Genomic DNA, 23,679 nt, shown 5'->3' with positions numbered 1-23,679 from the left:
ACTTGGCAATTTTATCTTTATAAAATGCTGTATCATGGGGCACGTGGGTGGCGCAGTCAGGTAAGCGTCCAACTCTTGGTATTGGGTCAGATCATGATCTCAGGGTAGTGAGAAGGAGCCCCGCGTTGGGCTCCACGCTCACCATGGAGACTGCTTGGGATTCTCCATGGTGCCCCATCCCCAATCATGCACACCTACATGCGTGCACTAAGAAACAACAAAAAACATTTAAAAATGCAACATCAAAATAAAATAAATAAAATAAAATAAAATAAATAATAAAATAAAATAAAATAAAATAAAATAAAATAAAATAAATAAAATAAAATAAAATAAAATAAAATAAAATAAAATAAAATAAAATAAAAATGCATCATCACTACCATCAATAATACCAAAGTGGTCACAGGCTGTTTCTCACCAAAATAGGTAGATCTAACATTTACCAAGTACTTATATCCTACATGTTACTCAGTGTAGGCTTATCAAACAATATGCTTACCCCTACACAGAAGCAACCACAGTGAACCCAGGAGCCGAAAAGATCCCCAGTGTCACACAGTCCAAAAGTTGCTGGGTCATGAGGCAACCTTGCACCTCCCTGCACTCTTGCTCATTTCAACATCCCCCTCCCTGATAATCAGCAGTAATGAAAGTAAGCAAGGCTAAAACCTCATAAAAACTGATGGGAGGGCAGCCCGGGTGGCTCAGCAGTTTAGCGCCGCCTTCGGCCTAGGGCCTGATCCTGGAGACCCAGGATCAAGTCCCATGTCAGGTTCCCTGCATGGAGCCTGCTTGTGTCTCTGCGCCCCTCCCTCCCTCTCTCACGAATAAATAAATAAAATCTTAAAAAAAAAAAAAAAAAAAAACTGATGGGGGAGAGGGGGCAACAAAAAACCCTTTCTTAAAAGTGTCCTGCCTGCCTATATTCCTAACACATAAAACATTTTATAAAATAGAAATTTACAAAACACAGTGAAGATATTTAACCTTTTCCTTCAATAGTATATATATTTTTTAAAGATTTATTTATTTGAGAGAGTGCGCTCGTGCATGAGCAAGAGAAGGGCAGAGGGAGAGGAAGAAGCAGACTTCCTGCTGAGCAGGGACCCCCCCCCACCCCATGCGGGGCTTGATCCCAGGATCCTGAGATCATGACCTGAGCTGGAGGCAGACACTTAGCTGACTGACCACCCAGGCACCCCCCAAGAGTATCTTTCTTTGCAGAACCAGATCAAGTTTAATACTACAGGAGGCTCTCAATGATGTAAGATCACAATATAGAACATAGCATTTAATAATGAAATCTCAGGAATTTGGGTATTCTAGTCAACCAGGGACTCTGCAGAAGTAGACCCACTAAAGTCCATCATACAAATATATTCATGTTATTCATATAGAAAGATTTATAATGTCTCTGAAACCTTTTTAGAATATATTGTTCATCTCTGGAAGCCTAAAGACAGGCTATTAAAAGCAGGTTAATTGATTTAATATTTTGTACTACAATATCTAGATCTACCAATCAAATTATCACAGTTGCTTTAAATATTTTTATTTTATTTTATTTTTTGCTTTAAATATTTTTAGTGAAAAATTTAAAAAGCATTTCTACACTGTAGGAGAACATTATAGATTTATGCACAGATAATATAAAGCCAGAAGTTTCTTACTATTTCCCAAATCATTATAAAAAATGGCAAAATGATTACAGTTGGTAAAAGACGCAGAGCCAAAGGCCAAGATTTCTAAATTATGACCTAAATCTTCTCAAAGCACTGACAACCTGGACTATAATGGTTTCCCTGGCGCTTTATAAAATAGTAATAACAGCCACTGGAATGTATATATACCCAAAACACTCCATTTACCTATAAATCAGGTAGTTTCTCCAAAGAAATTCTCTCAGCTATCCCAGCAAACTGCCTTACAAAACTAAGAAGAGGAGCTGCCCTGCCTGCCCATAAACAAACAAGCTCACCTGGAGACAGGGCAAAGGACCAGCTCTGTCTATAGGGTGGTGGAAAGAACACCAGAACCTGAATGACTTGGATGAGCGTCTGACTCTTGATTTTGGCTCAGTATGTGATCTCAGGGTCATGAGATTGAGCCCTGCATCGGGCTCCATGCTCAGTGGGGAGTCTGCTTGAGATTCTTTCTCTCCTTTTCTCTCTGCCCCTCCTCCTCTTCAAATCTCTCCCTCAAAAATCAATCTTTAAAAAAAAAAAAAAAAAAAAAAAAAAAACGAGGGGAAAATGCACTGAGCAACAACCAGAAATAATCTTGAGGAAAAGACAAAGTGACATCAGCAGGCACTGGTACTTACTAGTACCCTCTAATCCAATCTCTGAAGGAAATACAGAACCTCCTTCAGACATACAGGGTATGAAGGAAGTGCCTGCTCAGGGATTAAAGCTTAGGAGATACAGAAACAGGGTACCAGTCTGGGCTGTAAGCTGGGAGAAGGCTTTGTCCTCGGGCTTCTGGAGCTGGAGGAGGTCAAATACCAAAATGATGGATCTGTTCCAAACATGTTATGATGGAAGGAGCAAAAGATTGGCAAGGAGAAGACCCTGACTCTTGACACAACCGATCTTTTGCTCCTTTTCATCTGTAATGATGACTGTGACTAATCTTTCTCTGCTCTCTACTTACACATATGTATGGTTCTTCCCCAGCTTGATATTGAAGGTAGAGGGATTGTCTGTAAAGAGCACGGTGCCTGGACAAGAAGAATGTTTAAGATGCTGTACAACCCCAGAGAGATTACCCAAGACACTGAAATGGACTGGCAGGAATTGGGGAATTTTCGGCATACCATGTTATAGCATTCTATGATGACAGTAGAGGCTTTATATAGACATTGATACAGCACAGCAAACAGGAGTTTAAACAAGCTTGAAATATTTCCATATTTTAAAAGTAAAAAGCCACTAGGAAATAAAAGAATTATCAGTAAGGATACGTATTCCATTCATGCCTGAAATCTTGAAGTCATCAATTAACTGTACTACCATGTCTTTATTCGGGTCAGTGGGATCACTTTCTCGAACCTACAGGAAAAAAAATGAATTCAAGGACAGAAATATTTAAGACTGAAAGTCATTTCCATTATAATCAACTAAAAACATTTTAGTAAAATGGATGTTTTTAAAGATAAAAGATTCATCATTCAAACTTAAAAATTCCTCTGTAAAATTTTGTCATTAATTTTTCTTGCATTATTCACATTTTGGGGATACTTACACATTTGAGCAGTTTTATTTCATCCAAGGCTGTCTCTGTATAATGCTGGGCACTTTTTACAACTTTCATTGCAACAAATCTTTTCCCCCTTTAAAAAAAAATGCATATTTTTAATATTAACAGAAGTAATCATTATAATAACATCTATTCAATAAATAGAAACTTCCTTTTTTTAAAGATTTTATTTATTCATGACAGACACACAGAGAGAGGGGCAGGGACATAGGCAGAGGGAGAAGCAGGTTCCCTGCGGGGAGCCTGATATAAGACTTGATCCCAGGACCCCAGGATCAGGACCTGAGCCAAAGGCAGATGCTCAACCACTGAGCCACCCAAGCATCCCAATAAATAAGAACTTCTAAAAATCTTTCCTTTAAAACAGTACTTTTTCGGGGATCCCTGGGTGGCTCAGCAGTTTAGCGCCTGCTTTCAGCCCAGGGTGTGATCCCGGAGTCCCGGGATTGAGTCCCACATCGGGCTCCCTGCATGGAGCCTTCTCCCTCTGCCTGTGTCTCTGTCTCTCTGTGTCTCTCATGAATAAATGAATAAAATCTTGAAAAAAAAAAAAAAAACAAGACAGTACTTTTCAAATTGTGCAACAGCAATTAAGCAATAGGTTAATGGATCAAAACAATCTCTTCTTTGCATCATGTTGTCTTTACCTAATTAAAAAAAAAAGGTAGACTGGAAAAATATCAGAGTTCATCCATACATTAAAGGTAATTCTTATTTTATAACACTTCTGTTTTAGTACATACACATACACACCATATATGTATGTGTGTAAGGGGTAGCATTGTAGTTTCATACTATGGAGCCGTAAAAAAAAAAAAAAAAAAAAGTTAGAAACCACTGACTTTTAAGGTCGACACATCATTATTTTACATGTGAATGTTTCTCTGATATGGGTGAATTATTAGAAGAATATGTGATACAATGCAATTTCAATGAATAAGCTTCAGACATAAAAGCAGAAGAAAGTTAATAATATTAAGATAACAGACAAGAGAACTTCTGACTGGGGTGGGTGGGTCTCTAGGTGAGTGGGGCAGGCTTATGCCAAGTAGTATACATGCCACAACAGAAGTAGGCATGCTCCTCAGCCATATTGTATTATAAAGGTTGAACTAGTCCAGAAACTAAATGCACAAATGACAAAGAACACTTACTGCATATCCCAGCACAGCCAGACAGTTGAGAAGTGTCCCCATCCTAGCTTCCTAATAACATGGTAGCGGCCATTGAAGAGGTCTCCAATTTTCACCGGATGGTAGCCACCTGTTATAAAAAAATTTTTTTTTTAATTTCAGAGAAATAGTAATAAAATCTCTTCCTTTGTGTCAGTTCTTTTTTTTTTAAGATTGTATTTATTTTTCAATTAATCTCTATACTCAATGTGGAGCTTGAACTCAAGACCCCAAGATCAAGAATTACATGCTCTACTGACTGAGCCCGCCAGGTGCACCCTTTAGTCAGTTCTTGAGTCCATTTAAGAAAGCTCTAAGTACTAAAATCAGATCAAAATATGTTTAATAATACAACATTTTTCTTGAAAGTATCTTTCATCGAGAGAAAAATGTCCTTTGCCTAAAAAGCCCTTCTGTTCATTCTGATTTAACTCAGACAAGCCATCAAGCACTCTGTAACAGTAATTTGTGTACATAATATGCACACACCAGTTCTTGACTTTTCCATACAATGTCATCTTCTTTTCTAAGCAATAAATTCAATGCAAATCTTCTTGGGTTAGTATAATAACTCAGCAAAATAAAAAATGTGTACTCTGAGTAAATCTGCATACACCAATAGTTAGTGTATAACCAACAAGGAATCATATAATGTACAACAGTTCACCCTCCAACACAGCTCACTCCTCTCTCCCCTGACTTCTCCAACCTCAAACCACTGCTGAGAAATAGGATGGAGAGTGAGAGAGCATACCCTGTGGAGGCAGATACTTGGGAAAGGTAAAAGAGTGCTTTCATAAATATCTGGCATAAAAAGACCTTTACTCTGTATTTGTAAGTAAAATAAACAGGCTGCAAAGTAGCATGAAGAATGTGATACCATTTTTGTGAAATACACCAGGAAAAATCTAGGGGGATAAGATGTTTGCAACAAACATCTCTGGGTATAAAATTACTTTTATTCTTTTTATCTACCTTAATTTTTTACTAAAATACACATAATGCTTTCTGACTTTTTATTCTTATAACATCCGCTTCTTTATTGCAACATTATCTCTCATTTTTCAAGTCTGCAAGTCAATTCTTACAAGTCACTCAAGGAAGGATAGGTCCGTGGATAGGTCCTTCCCAGCTAGTGTTCAGAGGCTCAGAGCAGGTGCAGGAAGTATTCAAGCCACATCTTTTAATGTATCTAAGTTTCTTTCAGAAGGCTAGGAGTAAACTTCAAGAAATACTATGAATATTTTTTGGGTTTATTTAGATTGTTTCCTAACTGAATTAGTGAAGCAGTAATTTGACAAGATACTGAGTTTTAAAGATTCTTATTCTCCTGCCATTACACCTGGATTTCTCAGATTTTATTTTATTTTATTTTTTTTTAATTTATGATAGTCACAGAGAGAGAGAGGCAGAGACATAGGCAGAGGGAGAAGCAGGCCCCATGCACCGGGAGCCCGATGTGGGATTCGATCCTGGGTCTCCAGGATCGTGCCCTGGGCCAAAGGCAGGCGCCAAACCGCTGCGCCACCCAGGTATCCCGATTTCTCAGATTTTAATATCAAAGTCTTTAACAGGGGGATCCCTGGGTGGCTCAGTGGTTTAGCATCTGCTATTGGCCTAGGGTATGATCCTGGAGTCCCGGGATTGAGTCGTACATTGGGCTCCTGCATGGAGCCTGCTTCTCCCTCTGCCTGTGTCTCTGCCTCTGTGTGTGTGTGTGTGTGTGTGTGTGTGTCTCATGAATAAATAAATAAAATCTTAAAAACACACACACACACAAAGCCTTTAACAGTATTCTGGGTAAAAGATATGAACTAAAAGATAATAAATTAAGAATATAGCAGATAAGATAGGTGGTGACTAAACTCATTGTAGTGATTTCACAATAAACACATAGGTCAAGTCATGATGCTATATACCTGAAGCTCATACAGTGCTATATTATGAAATACATCTCAATAAAATGAGAAGAAAAAAATGGCTTATTACTTACTTAAAAGGTTAAACTAAAATTGAAGTGAATTGAATTTACAATACAATTTTGAACCATTAAAATTAACACTGAAAAGGAGAGAAAAACTATAATTTTCCAAGTACAAATTAGGGGCATTGTGCTAGGCACTTTATTTTCAAAACCATGTTCCATGAAAGGAAGTAAATTCCACAATATGTTGCTGGTGTTCCATGGTAGAAGTGGGGAGAAGGGAGAGTCTAGGAAATAAGAAATTCAACAAAGCAAAGCAGATGTTTTGACCACAGCGTTCTAAGAGCCCAATGTCTTAACACACAGTGGGGATTTCAAAGAGAAGAGAGCATGCTGCAAATTCCAGACATATTTGTTCATGAAATGATCCTTTAAAAAAAAAAAGTCACATTTCACAACACAAAAGTATTTAGGGAACACCAATGTCTATGTAATTTCTTACAACCACCCCACAAAGCAGGTTGAGGTCTGGAAACCGAATTTGACTCCAAAGTCCATGCCTTGTCCACCAGAAAGAAATGGATTTCGTTTTTAACAACTGCAGGACTATTTCCCGGTCGAAGTATATAGGGAACACTTGAAAGCTTAATTAGAAGCTATTTACTACTTAATTGCATATTATTCCCAATATTAAAGTCTCTAAATTTAAAAATAATTTAATTATGCATAAAGAGAAGAAATTTTTATCATTATGGTATGTTTCAGACTTGGATTCTCCAACAACCAAAGTGTGTACATGTGAGCAAGAACAGAAGAGCACTATTTAGCATAGCCATTCCTTTTCTCAATAGGGCTTTGAAAGTTGAACAAAAATTAATTTAGTCCAGTTATCTCAGAAGCCCACAGATGAACTAAGAGTAATGTACTTAGCAGAGGATTAAAAAAAAAAAAAAAAAAGAATATACCTAAAGGCAGACCAACTAAAACAAGAGGGGGCAGAGAGACAATTGTTGAATACAAATGTAAAACAAAAGTACTAAACACTTATGCTTTGATTTTGAAAACATGACATACAATAATTTCAAAACTATATTCCATATATTCTTCTACCCTAACTCCCAGATCTCCACAGAAAACAAGTCTCTTCCCACAAAAGGGTAAATAATACTCATGCTGCCAGAAAGGTAGAGCATGATTCCACACAGCAGACCACACCAACCTGCCCAACACCCATGGAGTTAGAGGAAATGGCCACTCCTGTAACTCTGCCAATAAATTCTCCAATTCCCTGAGATCAGCAAACAGTGTGCACCATAATGACTACTAGCAATGAACACTCCATGGCTTACAATACTGTCTAGCACACAAGGAATCTTGAGAACAGTCACAAACTAGATAAGGACATCTCCTTATCTCCAATGCAGGAATTTATCAGCAGTGCTACGCCTAAGATCCTGGTCATGACATCAGGGAGAGTACCAGAAAGGCTCACGCACTTGTGAACTATATGACTTGAGTTTGGTTGACACATTTGTACTTCAGATTGATTGACTGATTGATTTTTAAAGAATTTATTTATTTATTCATCAGAGAGAGACACACACACACAAAGAGGCAGAGACACAGGCAGAGGGAGAAGCAGGTTCCATGCAGGGAGCCCGATGTGGGACTCGATCCCGGGTCTCCAGGATCACGCCCTAGACCAAAGGTGGCGCTAAACTGCTGAGCCACCCGGGCTGCCCATTAGTATTTGTATTACTTAATATAAAAACCATGCACTTGTCACTTAGAAATTTACCTTTAATTATTTAAAAAAATAAATATTAGATCGGATGACAAATCCAAGGGAATAAAAATGGACTGTTAAGTAATTAAGTTCACTTGCTGATTTCTTGTCCAACCCCTATCCCTCTAGCACACTGAAGAAAACTGTCACTCAAGCTCTACTCAAACCATCAAGGCTCCAAAGAAGACAATTCTAAAACTATCCTTCCTAGCTGTTCTGAATTGTTGGCCAAAGATAAAGACGTCTCCCTTTTCCTTGCTGAGCCAAAAATAAGGTCAATTTGAGTGAATCAAAAGTTCAGAACTCTATCATACACAATAGTCTGGAAGTATTTTCAGCTGTCTTTATTTTCTAATCAAGGTGCTATTAAGTACTCATTTTTTTGGTGTGAACACTAGTTTCTCAGTCCTCTGATGGGGAGGTTTCTCTCCACAATCACTGAAGGCTTTGTAAAGGTCTGAAGAAAAACCTGAGAATCACCTTCAAGAGTCTTAAAAAAGGAAGAGATGGTAAAAAGAAGTTTGTTCACAAAACAATTATAGAGACTAACCTGGGATCACTAGAGATACCTATACTCTTTCCTCAAAAGTTAATAGAACAAAGAGATAGAAAAGCAACAAGGATATAAAAGATTTGAATACACCACCAACCACCTTGATAAAATCGACATTTATAGAATATTCTAATCAATAGCAAATATTTTTTTCAAGTACAAGGAACATGTAACAACATAAACCATATGCTGGGCAAAAAACAAGTTTAAGGGACGCCTGCGTGGCTCAGTGGTTGAGCATCTGCCTTCAGCTCAGGTCATGATCTCAAAGACCGAGGATCGAGTCCCACATCAGGTCCTTGCATGGAGCCTGCTTCTCCCTCTGCCTGTGTCTCTGCCACTCTGTGTCTTTCATGAATAAATAAATAAAATCTTAAAAAAAAAAAAAGTTTAAACAGAAAAGATTCAAGTCATGGCATGTTCTCAGACCACAACAAAATTCAATAAAAATGGGGTAAAAATATCACAAAATTGGGAAAATAATACACTTTAAAATAACCCATGAGATAAAGAAGAAATCATAAGAAAATTATTAAGTATTTTACACTAAATGAAAATCTAACATCAGCATCTGTGAAATATTGCAAAGACATTAAAATTTAAGAGGAAAATTTAGAGCACCAAATGCCCATATCAGAAAAAAGATCTCAAATCAATAAGTTCTTTCCAGCTAAAACAAAAACAAAACAAAACACCCCCCCCCCCCAAAAAAAAAGTGTAAGTCAAAGTAAGTAAAGAGGGATGCCTGGGGGGCTCAATGGTGAAGCATCTGTCTGCCTGGGCTCAGGGCATGATCCCGGGATCCTTGAGGGGGACCCTGCTTCTCCCTCTGCCTATGTCTCTGCCTTTCTCTCTGTGTCTCTCATGAATAAATAAATAAAATCTTAAGGAAAAAAAAAAACAAAATAAGCAGAAGAAAGAAAAGAATAAACATATAAGCTGTAATTAGTGAAAGCAGCAGCAGAAAAATAGAAATCTGCGAAACCAAAAGCTGGTTCTTTAAGAAAATGAAAATAATAAACTAGCTAAGTTGACCAGGGAAAAAAGAAAGAAAACACAAATTACCAACACAAGAGAGGTGACATCACTACATATTTTATAGCTATTACAAGATAATAAAAGAATATTACAAACAATTTTATACGTATAAATATGAAAACACAGATGAAATGGACAAATACCATGAAAAACACAACACACCCAAGCTCCAATCAAGAATTACATACCTAGGGGTGGTGGAAGGGGAGGAGGGCGGGGGATGGGGGTGAATGGGTGACGGGCACTGAGGGGGGCACTTGACGGGATGAGCACTGGGTGTTATTCTGTATTTTGGTAAATTGAACACCAATAAAAAATAAATTTATTATAAAAAAAAGAATTACCTAAATAACTATCAGTTTGGGGATTTATTTATTTATTTATTTAAGATTTTATTTATTTATTCGTGAGAGACAGAGACAGAGAGAGAGAGAGAGGCAGAGACACAGGCAGAGGGAGAATCAGGCTCCACGCAAGGAGCCTGACGTGGGACTTGATCCCGGGTCCCCAGGATCACACCCTGGGCTGTAGGCGGCGCTAAACCGCTGCATCACGGGGCTGCCCAGTTTGGGTTTTGTTTTTTTTTTTTTAATCTTTTTTTATTTATTTATGATAGTCACACACAGAGAGAGAGAGAGAGAGAGAGAGAGAGAGAGAGAGGCAGAGACATAGGCAGAGGGAGAAGCAGGCTCCATGCCGGGAGCCTGATGTGGGATTCGATCCCAGGTCTCCAGGATCCTACCCTGGGCCAGAGGCAGGCGCCAAACCGCTGCGCCACCCAGGGATCCCGGTTTTTGTTTTTTTTTTTTTTTAAGATTTTATTCATTTTAGAGAGACAGAGAGAGAGAGTGTGCGTGCGCGCATGCGCGCGCGCACACACACACACACACACACACACACACACACACACACACACACACGAGTGCCCACAAGCAGAGGGGAGGGACAGAGGGAGAGGGAGAAACAGACTGCCTGCTGAGCAGGGACTGCATCCTGGAACTCTGGAGATCATGACCTAAGCTGGAAGGCAAACACTTAACCATCTGAGCCACCCAGGCGCTCCTCTGTATCAGTTTTTTTTTTTTTTTTAAATCAATTTGTAGTTAGAAATCTTCCCATAAAAAACAAATTGGTGAATAATATCAAACATTTACAGGAAAAATACTAACAATTCTACATACTTCCTGAAAACTGAAAAGGAGGAAACACTCCCAATCTCAATCTATGAAGCCAGCATTACTTTGATTCCAAAGACAAAGACATTATAAGAAAGCTACAGACCAATTTTCCCCATGATGTAAATATAAAAATTCTCAACAAAATTTCATCAAATCTAATTAAACATATAAAAAGGATAATACTCCATGACCAGGCGGGTTTTATCCCAGAAATAAAAACTTAGAAACCATATGATTAGTTCAATAAACAGGAAAAACAAACAAATAAACCACATTTCCTGATATCTAACATGCATTCCAGATCAAAATTCTGGACAAAGTAGCAACAAGAGCATTTGTGAAAAACCTATAGACAGGCTTGGACCTAAAGTTGCCAAAGAACTAAAAGAAGAGGGCGTTCATTCATAGAGGATGAAAAAAAAAAAGTTAATGTAATGGCTAAACCAATTAGGACCCAGATTATAAAAATAAAAAAAAAACTGGTATAAAAGGTAAGATATGGATTTTAGATAATATTATGGAATTATTTTCTTAGTTGTAACAATGACATTATGGCTATATAATGAGAGTGCTTTTTCTTAGATAATCTGCCAATGATTTTTTGGAGTAAAAACTCATGATTTTTAGAACTTCCTTTTCAATAACTCGGTAAAAGAAAAAATGTTCCAAGGGGCACCTGGGGGCACAGTTGGTTAAGCGTCTGCCTTCGGCTCAGGTCACGATCTCAGGGTTTTGGGATCAACCCCCACATCGAGGTCCCAGGATGGAGCCCCCCATCTGGCTCCCTGCTCAGCGGGGAGTCGGCTTCTACCTCTCCTTCTCCCAGTATCCCTGCTTATGCTCTGTGTGTCAAAAGAATAAATAAAATCTTTTAAAAAAAAGAAAAAAGAAAAATGCATATATGTATATAACAAAGCAAGTAAGAGAAAATTTCAGCTCAGGTCATGATCGTGAGATGGAGCCCTGAGTCAGGCTCTTGCTCAGTGCAGAGTCAGCTAAGGAGTCTTTCCCTCCTCCTTCACCCCTAGCTGCTGTTTCTCTCCCTGATCAAGCCCACCCCCTAGGCGATCTCGGTCTCTCTCTCTCTCTCTAATAAAAAAATTAAATCTAAAAAAAACCCCTTTTAATTATAAATTAACTTGTGTTATCACCAAATATTCTCTGTAACACTAATGAATGGGAGAGAGCTCTATAGGGAAACCCAGAGCAAAGGAAAATGCCCCAAAAGAGGATTCCTATTTATCTGTGACCTAAAGAAGTAACAAGTTACTTGAACATAAAATATGATAAAACACAGAAACAATTTTTGCAGTGGAGCCACAGAGATTTAAGTAGAATCCATAGATTGAGAGACCTTCAATATACAAAATGTTAACAGGAAGTCCAACAAATAATTTTAAGCTCTCGCCTGCCAACTACTTATTTATTAGATTTGTGTTTTTAAAAGGATGCTGATTTCAATCAGCACTGGCACTCGCCAGCTATGTAGTAACACTGAGCAAATTACTGTTTCTCTGTATACCTGCCCCTACAGTCACCTGCTCAGAACCATACCTGGGCCCATATTCAGTGCCACTTAAATGTTCACTGCTGCTCTGCCATTATCCAAATCCACTGTGACTAATGACAGATTAATGAGTCAGCAGACCAGGCTTCAGGGTACGGTCAACATCTAGTTAAGATGGTAAAACTGGCCCAATGGGTAATCTAACTTATTAACATAGTCCAATTAGTAAAAGGCTTGTGATACTCCAGATATGATGATGATTTATAGCTATCAAATGTCAAAAAGATACTTTTTTCTTTCTTTTTTTTTTAAGATTTTATTTATTTATTCATGAGAGATACACACAGAGAGAGCCAGAGACACTGGCAGAGGGAGAAGCAGGCTCCATGCAGGAAGCCCAATGTGGGACTCGATCCCGGGTCCCCAGGATCACAACCCAAACCAAAGGTAGGCGCTAAACTGCTGAGCCACCCAGGGATCCCCAACTTTTCTTTCTCTAAAGGTTTTTAATTCCAGGAGAGTTAACATACAGTGTTAGATTAGTTTCACGTGTACAGTATAGCAATTCAACAATTCCATAAACTCAGTGCACATCATGATAAGTGTACCTCTTTAATCCTCATCACCTTTTTATTAACCCCCCCCCCCCTTCATTGGTAACCATCAGTTTGTTCTCTATAGTTAAGAGTGACGGCATCTTGGTTTCCATCGTGTTCTCAGGATCATGGGATCCCCCCTCTCTCTCCTTCTGCCCCTCTCCACACTCACTCTAAAAAATAAAATCTTTTTTAAAAACTCTGTTTCTTGGTTTGTCTCTTTTTCCTCTGCCTATTTGTGTCTTAATTCCACATGAGTGAAATCATATGGTATGTCTTTCTCTGCCTTATTTTGCTTTGCATTATACTCTCCAGCTCTATCCATGTTGTTGCAAATGACAAGATTACATTTTTTGTGGCCGCTTAATATTCCTGTGTGTGTGTGTGTGTTTCTTTGTAAATTCATCTATTGATGGACATTTGGGCTACTTCCATAGTTTGTCTATGGTAAATAAAACTGGAATGGACATAGGCAGTGCATGTATCCATTTGAATTAGTATTTTTTGGGTAAATACTCAATAGTCCAAATACTAGATTGTAAGGTAGTACTATTTTAAACTTTTTGAGGAAACTACATGCTGTTTTCCACAGTGGCTACACCAGCTTACATTCCCACCAACACTGTAAGAAGGTTCCTTTATTCTCAACATCCTCAACACATGTTATTTGTTGTTTTTTATTTTAGCCATTCTGACAGGTGTGATATCTCATTGTGGTTTTGATTTGAATTGCCCTGATGATGAGTGATGTTGAGCATCTTTTTATGTGTCTGTTGGCCATCTGGATGTCTTTTTTGGGGGGAAATGCCTGTTCATGTCTTCTGTACACTTTTAAATTAGATTATTTGGTTTTGGGGTGTTGAGTTGTATCGGTTCTTTAAATATTTTGGATACTAACCCTTCATCAGATATGTCATTTGAAAATATCTTCTCTCGTTCAGTAAGCTGCCTTTTAGTTTTGTTTCCTTCACTGTGCAGAAGTTTTTTATTTCAATGTATTCCCAATAGTTTATTTTTGCTTTTCTTTCCCTTGCCTCAGGAGGCATATCTAGAAAAACGCTGCTATGGCCAATGTCAGAAAAATTATTACATATGCTCTCTTCTAGGATTTTTATGGTTTCAGTTTTCACATTTAGGTCTCTAATCCATTTTCAATTTATTTTTGTGTATGGTAGAAGAAAGTGGTCCAGTTCCATTCTTTTGCATGAAGCTGCCCAGTTTTCCCAACACCATTTGTTAGAGACTTTTTTCCATTGCATATTCTTTCCTTCTTTGTTGAAAATTGACCATGTTATTGTGGGTTTATTCCTGGGTTTTCAAATTCTTTTCCCTTGATCTTGTGTCTGTTTTTGTGCCAGTAACATACTATTTTGATTCCTACAGCTTTGTAATTTAACTTGGAAGTCTGGAATTGTGATACCTCCAGTTTTGTCTCTCTTTCAAGATGGCTTTGGCTATTCGGGATATGTTGTGGCTTTGTTTTGTTTTGTTTTGTTTTGTTTTGTTTTGTTTTGTTTTAAAGACATCTTACTTATTTATTCAACAGAGACAGAGAGAGAGGCAGACACATAAGCAGAGGGAGAAGCAGGTTTCGTCTGGGTAACCCGATGCAGGACTCGATTCTAGGACCCCAGGATAACAATTTGAGCCAAAGGTAGATGCTCAACCACTGAGCTACCCAAGTGCCCTGTTCTTTTGTGGTTCCATACAAATTTTAGGACTGCCTATTCTAGTTCTGTGAAAAATGCTATTGGTATTTTTATAGGGATTGCATTAAATCTGTAGATTGTTTTGGGCAGTATGGACATTTTAACAATAAATTTCTTCCAATCCATGAGTATAGAATGTCATTTCATTTCTTTGTGTCGTATTCAATTTCTTTTATTAATATTTTGTAGTTTTCAGAGTCCAAGTCATTTTCACCTGTTTGATTAAGTTTACTCCTAGCTATTTTATAATTTTTGATGCAATTGTAATTGGGATTGTTTTCTTAGTTTCTCTTTCTGCTGCTTCATTATGGGTATATAGAAATGCAACAGATTTCTGTATGCTGATTTTATATCATGCAACTTTACTGAACTCATTTACCAATTCTAGCAGTTTTTTAGTGGAATCTTTTGGGTTTTCTATATATCATAACATGTCATCTGCAAATATGAAAGTTTTACTTCTTCCTTACTGATTTGGATGCCTTTCCTTTTTTTCTTTTTTGTTATCTGACTGCTGTGGCTAGGACTTCCAATACGAATAAAAGTGGTAAGAGTGGGGTTACCTGAGTGGCTCAGTGGGTTGAACATCAGATTCTTGTCTTTGGCTCAGATCGTGATCTCGGGGTTGTGAGGTTGATCCCCATGTCAGGTTCTATGTTCAGCGAGAAGTCGGCTTCAAATTCTTTTCCTGTCCCTCTACCCCTCTCCCCTGCTGACTTCATGTGCACATGCTCTGTCTCAAATAAATAAAAAAAAATCTTCAAAGAAAAAAAAAGTGGTAAGAATAGACTTCTGTGTCTTGTTCCTGACCTTAAGGGAAAAGCTCTCAGTTTTTCTCCATTGAGTATGAAGTTCACTGTTTTTCATATTATTTTATTATGAATGTTGAGGTATGTTTCCCGTAAACCTACTTTTTTGAGAGTATTTATCATGAATGAGTTTTGTATTTTGTCAAATGCTTTTTCTGCATCTACTGAAATGACCATATGCTTTTTATCTTCTTTTATTGATATAATTAATGTATCACATTGATTGAAGAAATTCATCTTTTTGTCTATCAATGGTTAAACATTAAAATATACTTATAAAACAATCAAGATTTTCAAAATTCAAGTTTTTGTCATTTCCCAAGAAATTAGAGTGTTGGCTTATCATAGTTTTATAGAAACTGTGGCTTCTATCTTATTTATTTTTTATAAGATTTTGTTTATTTATTCATGAAAGACACACAGAGACAGACAGAGGCACAGTCAGAGGGAGAAGCAGGTCCCATGCAGCAGGTCCCAGCCTGGTGTGGGACTCAATCCCGGGACTCCAGGATCACAACCTGAGCCAAAGGCAGATGCTCAACTGCTGAGCCACCCAGGTATCCCTGTGGCTTCTATCTTGAGTGCTTCCTCTCCACCTCGTTGCCTTGTTGTGAGCAGCCCTGTAGAGAGTCGCATGTGTTAAGTACTTGAAACCTCTAGCCAACAGCAGTAAGGAACTGAGACCTGCCAACAACCTCCAAAATGATCAGGGAAGCAGATCCTGTAGGCCAGTCAAGCCTACAAATTACTGCAGCCCCAGCTTGACTGTAATGTCATGAGAGAACCTGGTCCCAAACCAACCAGATTTCTGCACATCTTTTGAATATAGACATTGATCGTCCTTGTTCCATACTATCTTTCAAAGGTTTCCAAAGTGAATAACCTTGGAAAACAGACATACTAACTCCCACTGGAGAAGAGGATACAGTGATTTGCTGTCCAGTATGATAAATATCTCCCCTCGGGAACAAAGGTTAGGCAGGTTTGGCTGCATACCCATAAAAGATTAGAGTTTCCTAAGCTTGAAGTTCCTTAACTTTGATACAAAGCACAGCATGCAGAGAATCCACCTGGCCCTGCCTGCCTCCACAGGGCCCTTGTGGGATTTAGGGTCAGGGATAACCAGAATGGACATGAACACATGCTGTTTGTGGCTCTGTGAGTCATCAAACCCTCCGTTTCTGACTCAGGAGTCTCAGGTCTTCTGCAAGCATCTATGAAACTGGCTGGCTAACTTACCAGCTTGTAGGAAGAATAAAATCTCAGAAATATCTTGGTTCATGATAGATTTATCTTTAGCACCACGAAAAAGCACTCTTGTTTAGAGTGACTAGTTTGTTTTCATCTTATGAAAACTGTCAGTCTCATAACCATTACACTTCCTTCCTCGCTTTGATGACTAAGAAACCCAGGGAAAAATTTACACACTCATAAACTGTACAGATATATATTAATAAATCTTTATGTATTTACCTTAATGTGACTAATTATTCTTTTTTTTTAAGATTTTATTTATTTATTCATAGAGATGCAGAGAGAGAGAGAGAGAGGCAGAGACACAGGCAGAGGGAGAAGCAGGCTCCATGCAGAGAGCCTGATGCGGGACTCGATCCAGGGTCTCCAGGATCACGCCCTGGGCTGCAGGCGGCGCTAAACCGCCAAACCACCCGGGCTGCCCTAATTATTCTTTTCTATAATTTCCTCATCTATTTGTCTATTATATTCCATGAATTCTATGTGTAAAATATGTCTCAATTATGTAAAATGTTAGGATATGATTAACACCTACTTATCTTACAGGTTAAGCTCAAACAAGGCCCTCCTGCTTGGAAGCATTTCCTGATTTTCCAGGCTGAGGAGAAGCTCCTGTCTTATACTTCTCTTATGTACCTCTCTAATGTCTCAGTATGTTCTGTTTCAAAGTACAATATTTTAATTATTCATTTTCTCATTTGTCATTCCCAGGAGATTTTACTTTAAAGATTTTATTTTTTTTTAGGTAATCTTTACACCCAACGTGGGGCTCAAATTCAAAACCCCAAGATCCAGAGCCGCACGTTCCACAGACTGAGCCAGCCAGGTGCCCCTATTCCAGGAGATTTTAAACACTATGAGGAGAAAGACAGTATTCCTAGCACACAGTAACTAGATAGATCACAACAGGCAAATCAATAAAAACATGAGGGAAAAAGCAGAGAACACAGGAGACACAGATTCGAGCGAGGCCAGTTCTCTGTTCCTTGGTATGGTGTCAGAGAGAAACTCAGAAGGCTTTACCAGATTAAGATGTGGGTTTACATTAAATTCTGAGTTAATATTACCCTATAACAGAAAAACAGAGGAAGGCCCAGAAGGAAAAAGAGATAGCAAAAGGTAAATTACAACAGCAGGAAGGCATGTTTAAAATAAGATTTGAGGCTAAGAAGAAAACAAGAGAAGCATGTTGGGATCAGATTGTGAAGAGCCTTGAGAGTTGGTCATGTTTAGACTTTCATTATTAATGAAACAATGAGGTTAAGGCTGTATTGGGATCTTATGATTTTTACAGCTTTTATACCTTATTTCTCCTTATTTGCTTTGTGGGCAAAGGAAGAGTAAATAGAAATTATTTGAAATTCTTAAAGGACATTCTCTCCTCTCCCCTCTTAGCATGGGCTTTACTTTTTTAAGTAGAGATTACTTAAAAATAAAATCTTAAAAAAAGGTTTTAAAAAGGAATGACAGTGAGCATCCCTGGGTGGCTCATTTGGCACCTGCCTTCAGCCCAGGGTCCTGGGATCAAGTCCCTGCAGGGAGCCTACTTCTCCCTCTGCCTGTGTCTCTGCCTCTCCCTCTGTGTCTCTCATGAATAAATAAATAAAATCTTAGGGAAAAAAAAAAAAAAAAAAGGAATGACAGCCCACAGTGGACATGCAATCCGCACGTGTGGCAAGGCAGACTCTAAAAGTCTAATCCCTACATTCTATAGTCTAGAACATCCCTGAATCACTTCTTAATCCAGCAAGAATGGTTTAGAACACAGTATTCTATCAATGTACCTTGGAGGTAGGTAGTCTTTAAAATGCAGCGGAATTATCATCAGATAATAAATGGTCAACGGCTGTCTTGATCAAGAGCCTAAGTACAGAGATTCACTTGATTCTGTAATTTAGGTCACAAGGTTTTTTTTTTTCTCATAACTACACATAGAGCTAAGTGTGCGATTTCACTGAAAATATATTGTATATACTAATTACCTACAAATCTCAGAATTCTCAGCTCAAGAGAGCTCACAGACACATTTTCTATCTGTTTCCTATCGCTTCTTAAATACACAGTGTCAGGCACAACTACTTATCTCTTCAAGTACCTTTGACAGGAGAATCTAAATCATTGCTCTAGTGAATACGTTGTTAAAAAATTTATCCTTAAATTGAAAAATACAGTCAACAGAAACTAAACATCGATACTTTAAAGTCCATTTGAGTATCTAGTTGATACACCTACTTAATAGTATGCTGTAAGATAAACACTCCAGAGGACTGGAAGAGGTGTAATTTTTCAAGTATAATTTTGTCATTTCATGAAATCAATCTTTATGTCTATCCCTCTGCATTAATTTTGGTTGTTTGTGTTGTTTTTTTTTAACAGATTTCTCAAAGAACAATATTCCCTTGAGACTTGCATGTGCCTAACAATTTACATGGGACCTCTATAACTGAAGGTCACTTTGACTCGATAACAAAATATTTGGCTCAGAATTTCTTTCCTTGGGATCCCTGGGTGGCGCAGCAGTTTGGCGCCTGCCTTTGGCCCAGGGCGCGATCCTGGAGACCCAGGATCGAATCCCACATCGGGCTCCCAGTGCATGGAGCCTGCTTCTCCCTCTGCCTGTGTCTCTGCCTCTCTCTCTCTCTCTCTCTCTCTCTCTCTGTGTGACTATCATAAATAAATAAAAATTTAAAAAAAAAAAAAAAGAATTTCTTTCCTTGAGTATGTCAAATGCATTACTCTATTGTCTTCTGGCCTGCAATGCTGATGTACAAAACTCTGATACCAATCTGATCTTCCCCCAAGACATATGGTCTTTCTGCCTAAACATTTTATCACTATATCAAGCAGGTTAAGGCTGCAGTGTTCATTGGGATTTTCTGATTTTTATAGCTTTTATATTTTATTTCGTGTTCTTAGCCTTCCCCTTACTTGCTTTGTGGGCAAAGAAAGAATAAAAAGGTATTATTTTAAATTCTGAAAGGGTGTTCTCTTGCCTTTTAGTAAACATGGGCTTTAGTGCAAGAACTTGGGACATTATTCACATGTACTCAAAGATTCATGGCCTCATTTTTTGGTTCTCAATTATGTTCTGGATAAGATCAAATACAATATATTAAAATATAAACTGGGGAAACAATTGATCTGGGAATAGGAAAGTCTAAGTTGGGTAAAAGCAGAATTCAAAAATCAAAAGACAAGCAAAAAATAGATTTTTCTTTTTTTAGTAAATAAGAAACTTTTAAAGTAAGAGAATCCTAAAAGCAGTTCTCTATTTAAAACCAAAGGCCATTATTATATACACTCAGATACCAATACATAACTGAAAGATTACATTTCTTCAGGAAGTCAAGGCCCATTGTTATTTCTGGCTCCTACTAACCATAAGAGAGCAAGTATATACTGAAGTGCACAGCAATGTCTGACTCAACCACACAACTGCAGGTGTCTTCCCAAGCAGATGTTACATCTCTTATAAAAAATGAAGAAGAATACATTGTGAATAATCCCAATTCTCAACTATTCTCAAAAAATTTTTAGGATGGTGGGGGGGCGGGTAGAGGGTGGAATCTCTGGGTGGCTCAGTGGTTGCATCTGCCTTCAGCCCAGGGTGTGATCTTGGGAGTCCTGGGATTGAGTCCTGCATCAGGCTCCCTGCAAAGAGCCTGCTTCTCCCTCTGCCTGTGTCTCTGCCTCTCTCTCTGTCTCTCTGTCTCTCATAAATAAATAAATAAAATCTTTTTAAAAAAAAGAAATTTTAAAAATGGGGAAAAGAACATAGGTCATGGATTCAAAGGGCTACAAACATAGGAAGTAAAAAGTCAAAAAAAAAAAAAAGTCAAAAAAAAGTCAAAAAAAAAAAAAAAAAAAAAGGAAGTAAAAAGTCTTCAACACATGGGATCCCTGGGTGGCGCAGCGGTTTGGCGCCTGCCTTTGGCCCAGGGCGCAATCCTGGAGATCCGGGATCAAATCCCACGTCAGGCTCCCGGTGCATGGAGCCTGCTTCTCCCTCTGCCTGTGTCTCTGCCTCTCTCTCTCTCACTGTGTGCCTATCATGAATAAATAAAAATTAAAAAAAAAAAAAAAAAGTCTTCAACACATATATTGAAAATAGAACTTACTTTTGAGCCTCAATCTAAAGCCTCATCTAGTTTTATAATCCAAAAGCAATTAATGATTTATAGTTTAATCATCATAAGAAAGCCTAACTCATCCACCAACTTGTGCATACTCCTACATGAAGCAACCAACACAGCAATTTAGATATAGTTAGTGGACTTTAGGCTTAGGACTTATAATCTATGCCAAACAAAAAAAGCATTAAATGAATTTATGCTCTAGGAAAAGCAGTTAAATGATTACACCAAAAAGTAAATCTAGCTAAACATACAGGGAGTCTGCAATGTCCCTTCATTAAGTTCTTGTGACAAATCATATTCTCTAAAACATGACGCAACAGTATCTTCCAAAGCACTTGCTCTTCTAGAACCCTGATGTTCTATCATCAAGAAATGGACTCTACTTCCCTATAGATCTGACTAGCTCCTGAAAGACTTCTAGCCAAAAAGAATGTAGCACAAGTGACTGCGTGATTTCTGAAGCTAGGCTGAAAGGCAATGCAGCTCTCACTTTGAAAGGTGGAGGTCTACTTCTGGAACTCTGAGTCACTAGGTAAGAAGTCTGACTACTCTGAGGTTGCCATGCTATGAGGAAACCAAGCCACATGGAGGTGTTCCAGTTGGCAGTTCCAGTCTTCCAATTCTCCTGTCCCGGGGCCAGATATGTGACTAAATAAGCTTCCGGATGATTCCAGGCCTCAGCCTATCAAGACACTGCAAGCCTTTGAGATGTCTCAACTGAAGCCACAGACATCATGAGGCAGAGGCAAACCATCCTAGCTTTGACCTTTCTAAATTCTGGATCCATAAAATCATAAGCAAAATTAAAAGTTGGCCTAAGGCTGCTAAGTTCTGGAATAATTTTTATCCAACAATAATAACCAGACAGTCTTTGTTCTGCTCCCCACAACAACTATGTAAAACCTCCTCTATTCTGCAAGAAAGATGTGACCTCTATCTTTCCGAGACTACTACTATCTCCAAAAATCACTCATTTGATTCTTTCTTTGCCAGCCCTCTTACCTCTCTCCAGATTTCTTCTCTTCTGCCTAGAAATATGCTCAGGGTATCCTGTCTTAAAGTCAACTTTCCCTTGTTCATATCTAACTGAACCTCACCCCCAACAAGCTAAAATGTTCTCTTCATTAACTGCTAAATTTTACAAACAATCTGCTATGAGTGCTCCAGTATACCTGTTCACCTCCAAGACCTATCACTGGCCCCAATTGATGGGGTCTCTAGGGCCACTCCCTGCAGGTAGTTCACTGGCCTTGTCTTAGCCTTCATCTCCCTAAGTCTCTGGCTTACCTGAATACTGCTATTTTTTTTTTAAGAATTTATTTATTTATTCATGAGAAGGACAGAGACAGAGAGAGGCAGAGACACAAGCAGAGGGCGAAGCAGGCTCTACGCAGGAAGCCTGATGCAGAACTCGATGCCGGGTCTCCAGGAGCACCGCCATGGGCTGAAGGCAGGGGCTAAACCGCTGAGCCACCCAGGGATCCCCTGAATACTGCTATAATTAAAACCTTCCTTCTTGAAAACTCTTCCTTTTATGCCTTAGACGTACCAGTCACGGAGAGAACTTTTCCATCTCACTATATTACTAATAGAGGAAAAAATTACTATTCCTCCAGAAGTCTGATGAGAGATTCAAGTTTAAAGGCTCACCAAAAAAAAAAAAAGGCTCAGTGAATATAAGTGGTGCAGTGAAAAGAGCTTAGTAGCCTGAAAGGATCAATGAAAGTTGCAGAAGTAGGTAGAATGATTTTAATTAGCATATAAAGGGACAAAAGAGTAAAGCATAATCAAAATATGATAAAATTATAGTCAACCGAAACTTCTTTAAAAAAATAAACACTTTAAAACGAAAAGAAAAACAGTCTAGCAATTCCTCATGATATTTAAATATGGAGTTACAAGAGGACCTAAAAACAATTCCACTCCTAGGTATATCCAAGAAAATGAAAACATGCCCACTCAAAAACTTATACACACACACACACACACACACACACACACACACAAAGTATACACATAAACGCACGCCCATGCACACACTAGCATATTCCTAATAGCCAAAACAGAAACAACGAAATGTACATCAACTCATAAATGGAAAAAATGTAATATAGCTGGAATACAGATTATAGTATAAAAAGGTGTAAAATAATAATATATGCTGCAAAACGGATTAAAGTTAAAAAGATATCAAGTACACCAACCACAAAAGGCTACATGCTGTAGGATTCTGAAAGTAGATTTAGTGGTTGCCAAGGACTGGGAGAATGGAGACAAGGAGTGACTGCTAATGAACATATTTCTTTTTTGGGGTGATGAAAACATTCTGGAAGTAGACAGTGCTAATAGTTGCCCCATTTGTAAATATACTGAAAACCAATGAACAGTAGCCTCTAAAGTGGTAAATTTTACATTAAGTATTATCCACCCCCTTTCCAGCAGTTTCAATGAGCCACAGCCAACTGCAGTGTGGAAGCAGGGGATCAGATCCTCTTTCTGACATATCAAGAGAAGATCGTCAGTGGAAACAATGGAAACAATGCCTACATCATTCCCCTCACTTCATCTCTTCGAGCAGGCATTTTTATCATCTCATTTCACCCCAAGAACAAAACAAGAAAATATTTTGAGAGAGAGAGAGAGAGAGAGAGAGAGAATGTAACTTTTATTACGGTATATGGTAATTGTTCTATTACTGTTGTTAATCCCTTTACCTGATTTATTTATAACAAAGTTTATTACAAGCACATATATAT

General features: G+C 38.2%; 1 protein-coding gene across 24 annotated transcripts in view; it reads right to left on the bottom strand.

Moving 5' to 3' along the window:
• Positions 1-23,679, bottom strand: part of SRPK2 (SRSF protein kinase 2) — a 249,376-nt gene that overhangs the window by 47,329 nt on the left and 178,368 nt on the right. For all 24 annotated transcript variants that reach the window (XR_004806794.1, XR_003137714.3, XR_007403574.1 and 21 more), the window contains 3 exons: positions 4,416-4,524; positions 3,247-3,334; positions 2,966-3,053 (listed from right to left, as the gene is read on the bottom strand). Coding sequence is in view for 20 of the 24 variants with exons in the window: in XM_025449507.3 (XP_025305292.1) it covers positions 2,966-3,053; positions 3,247-3,334; positions 4,416-4,524 (285 nt within the window). In the remaining 4 variants the exon portion in view is untranslated. The remainder of the gene's footprint in view (positions 1-2,965; positions 3,054-3,246; positions 3,335-4,415; positions 4,525-23,679) is intronic.

This window comes from Canis lupus, chromosome 18, assembly GCF_003254725.2.
Source record: "Canis lupus dingo isolate Sandy chromosome 18, ASM325472v2, whole genome shotgun sequence".
NCBI lineage: Eukaryota > Metazoa > Chordata > Mammalia > Carnivora > Canidae > Canis > Canis lupus.
Note: the sequence above shows the minus strand (reverse complement) of the source record. Positions and strands in the feature narration are given on the sequence as shown.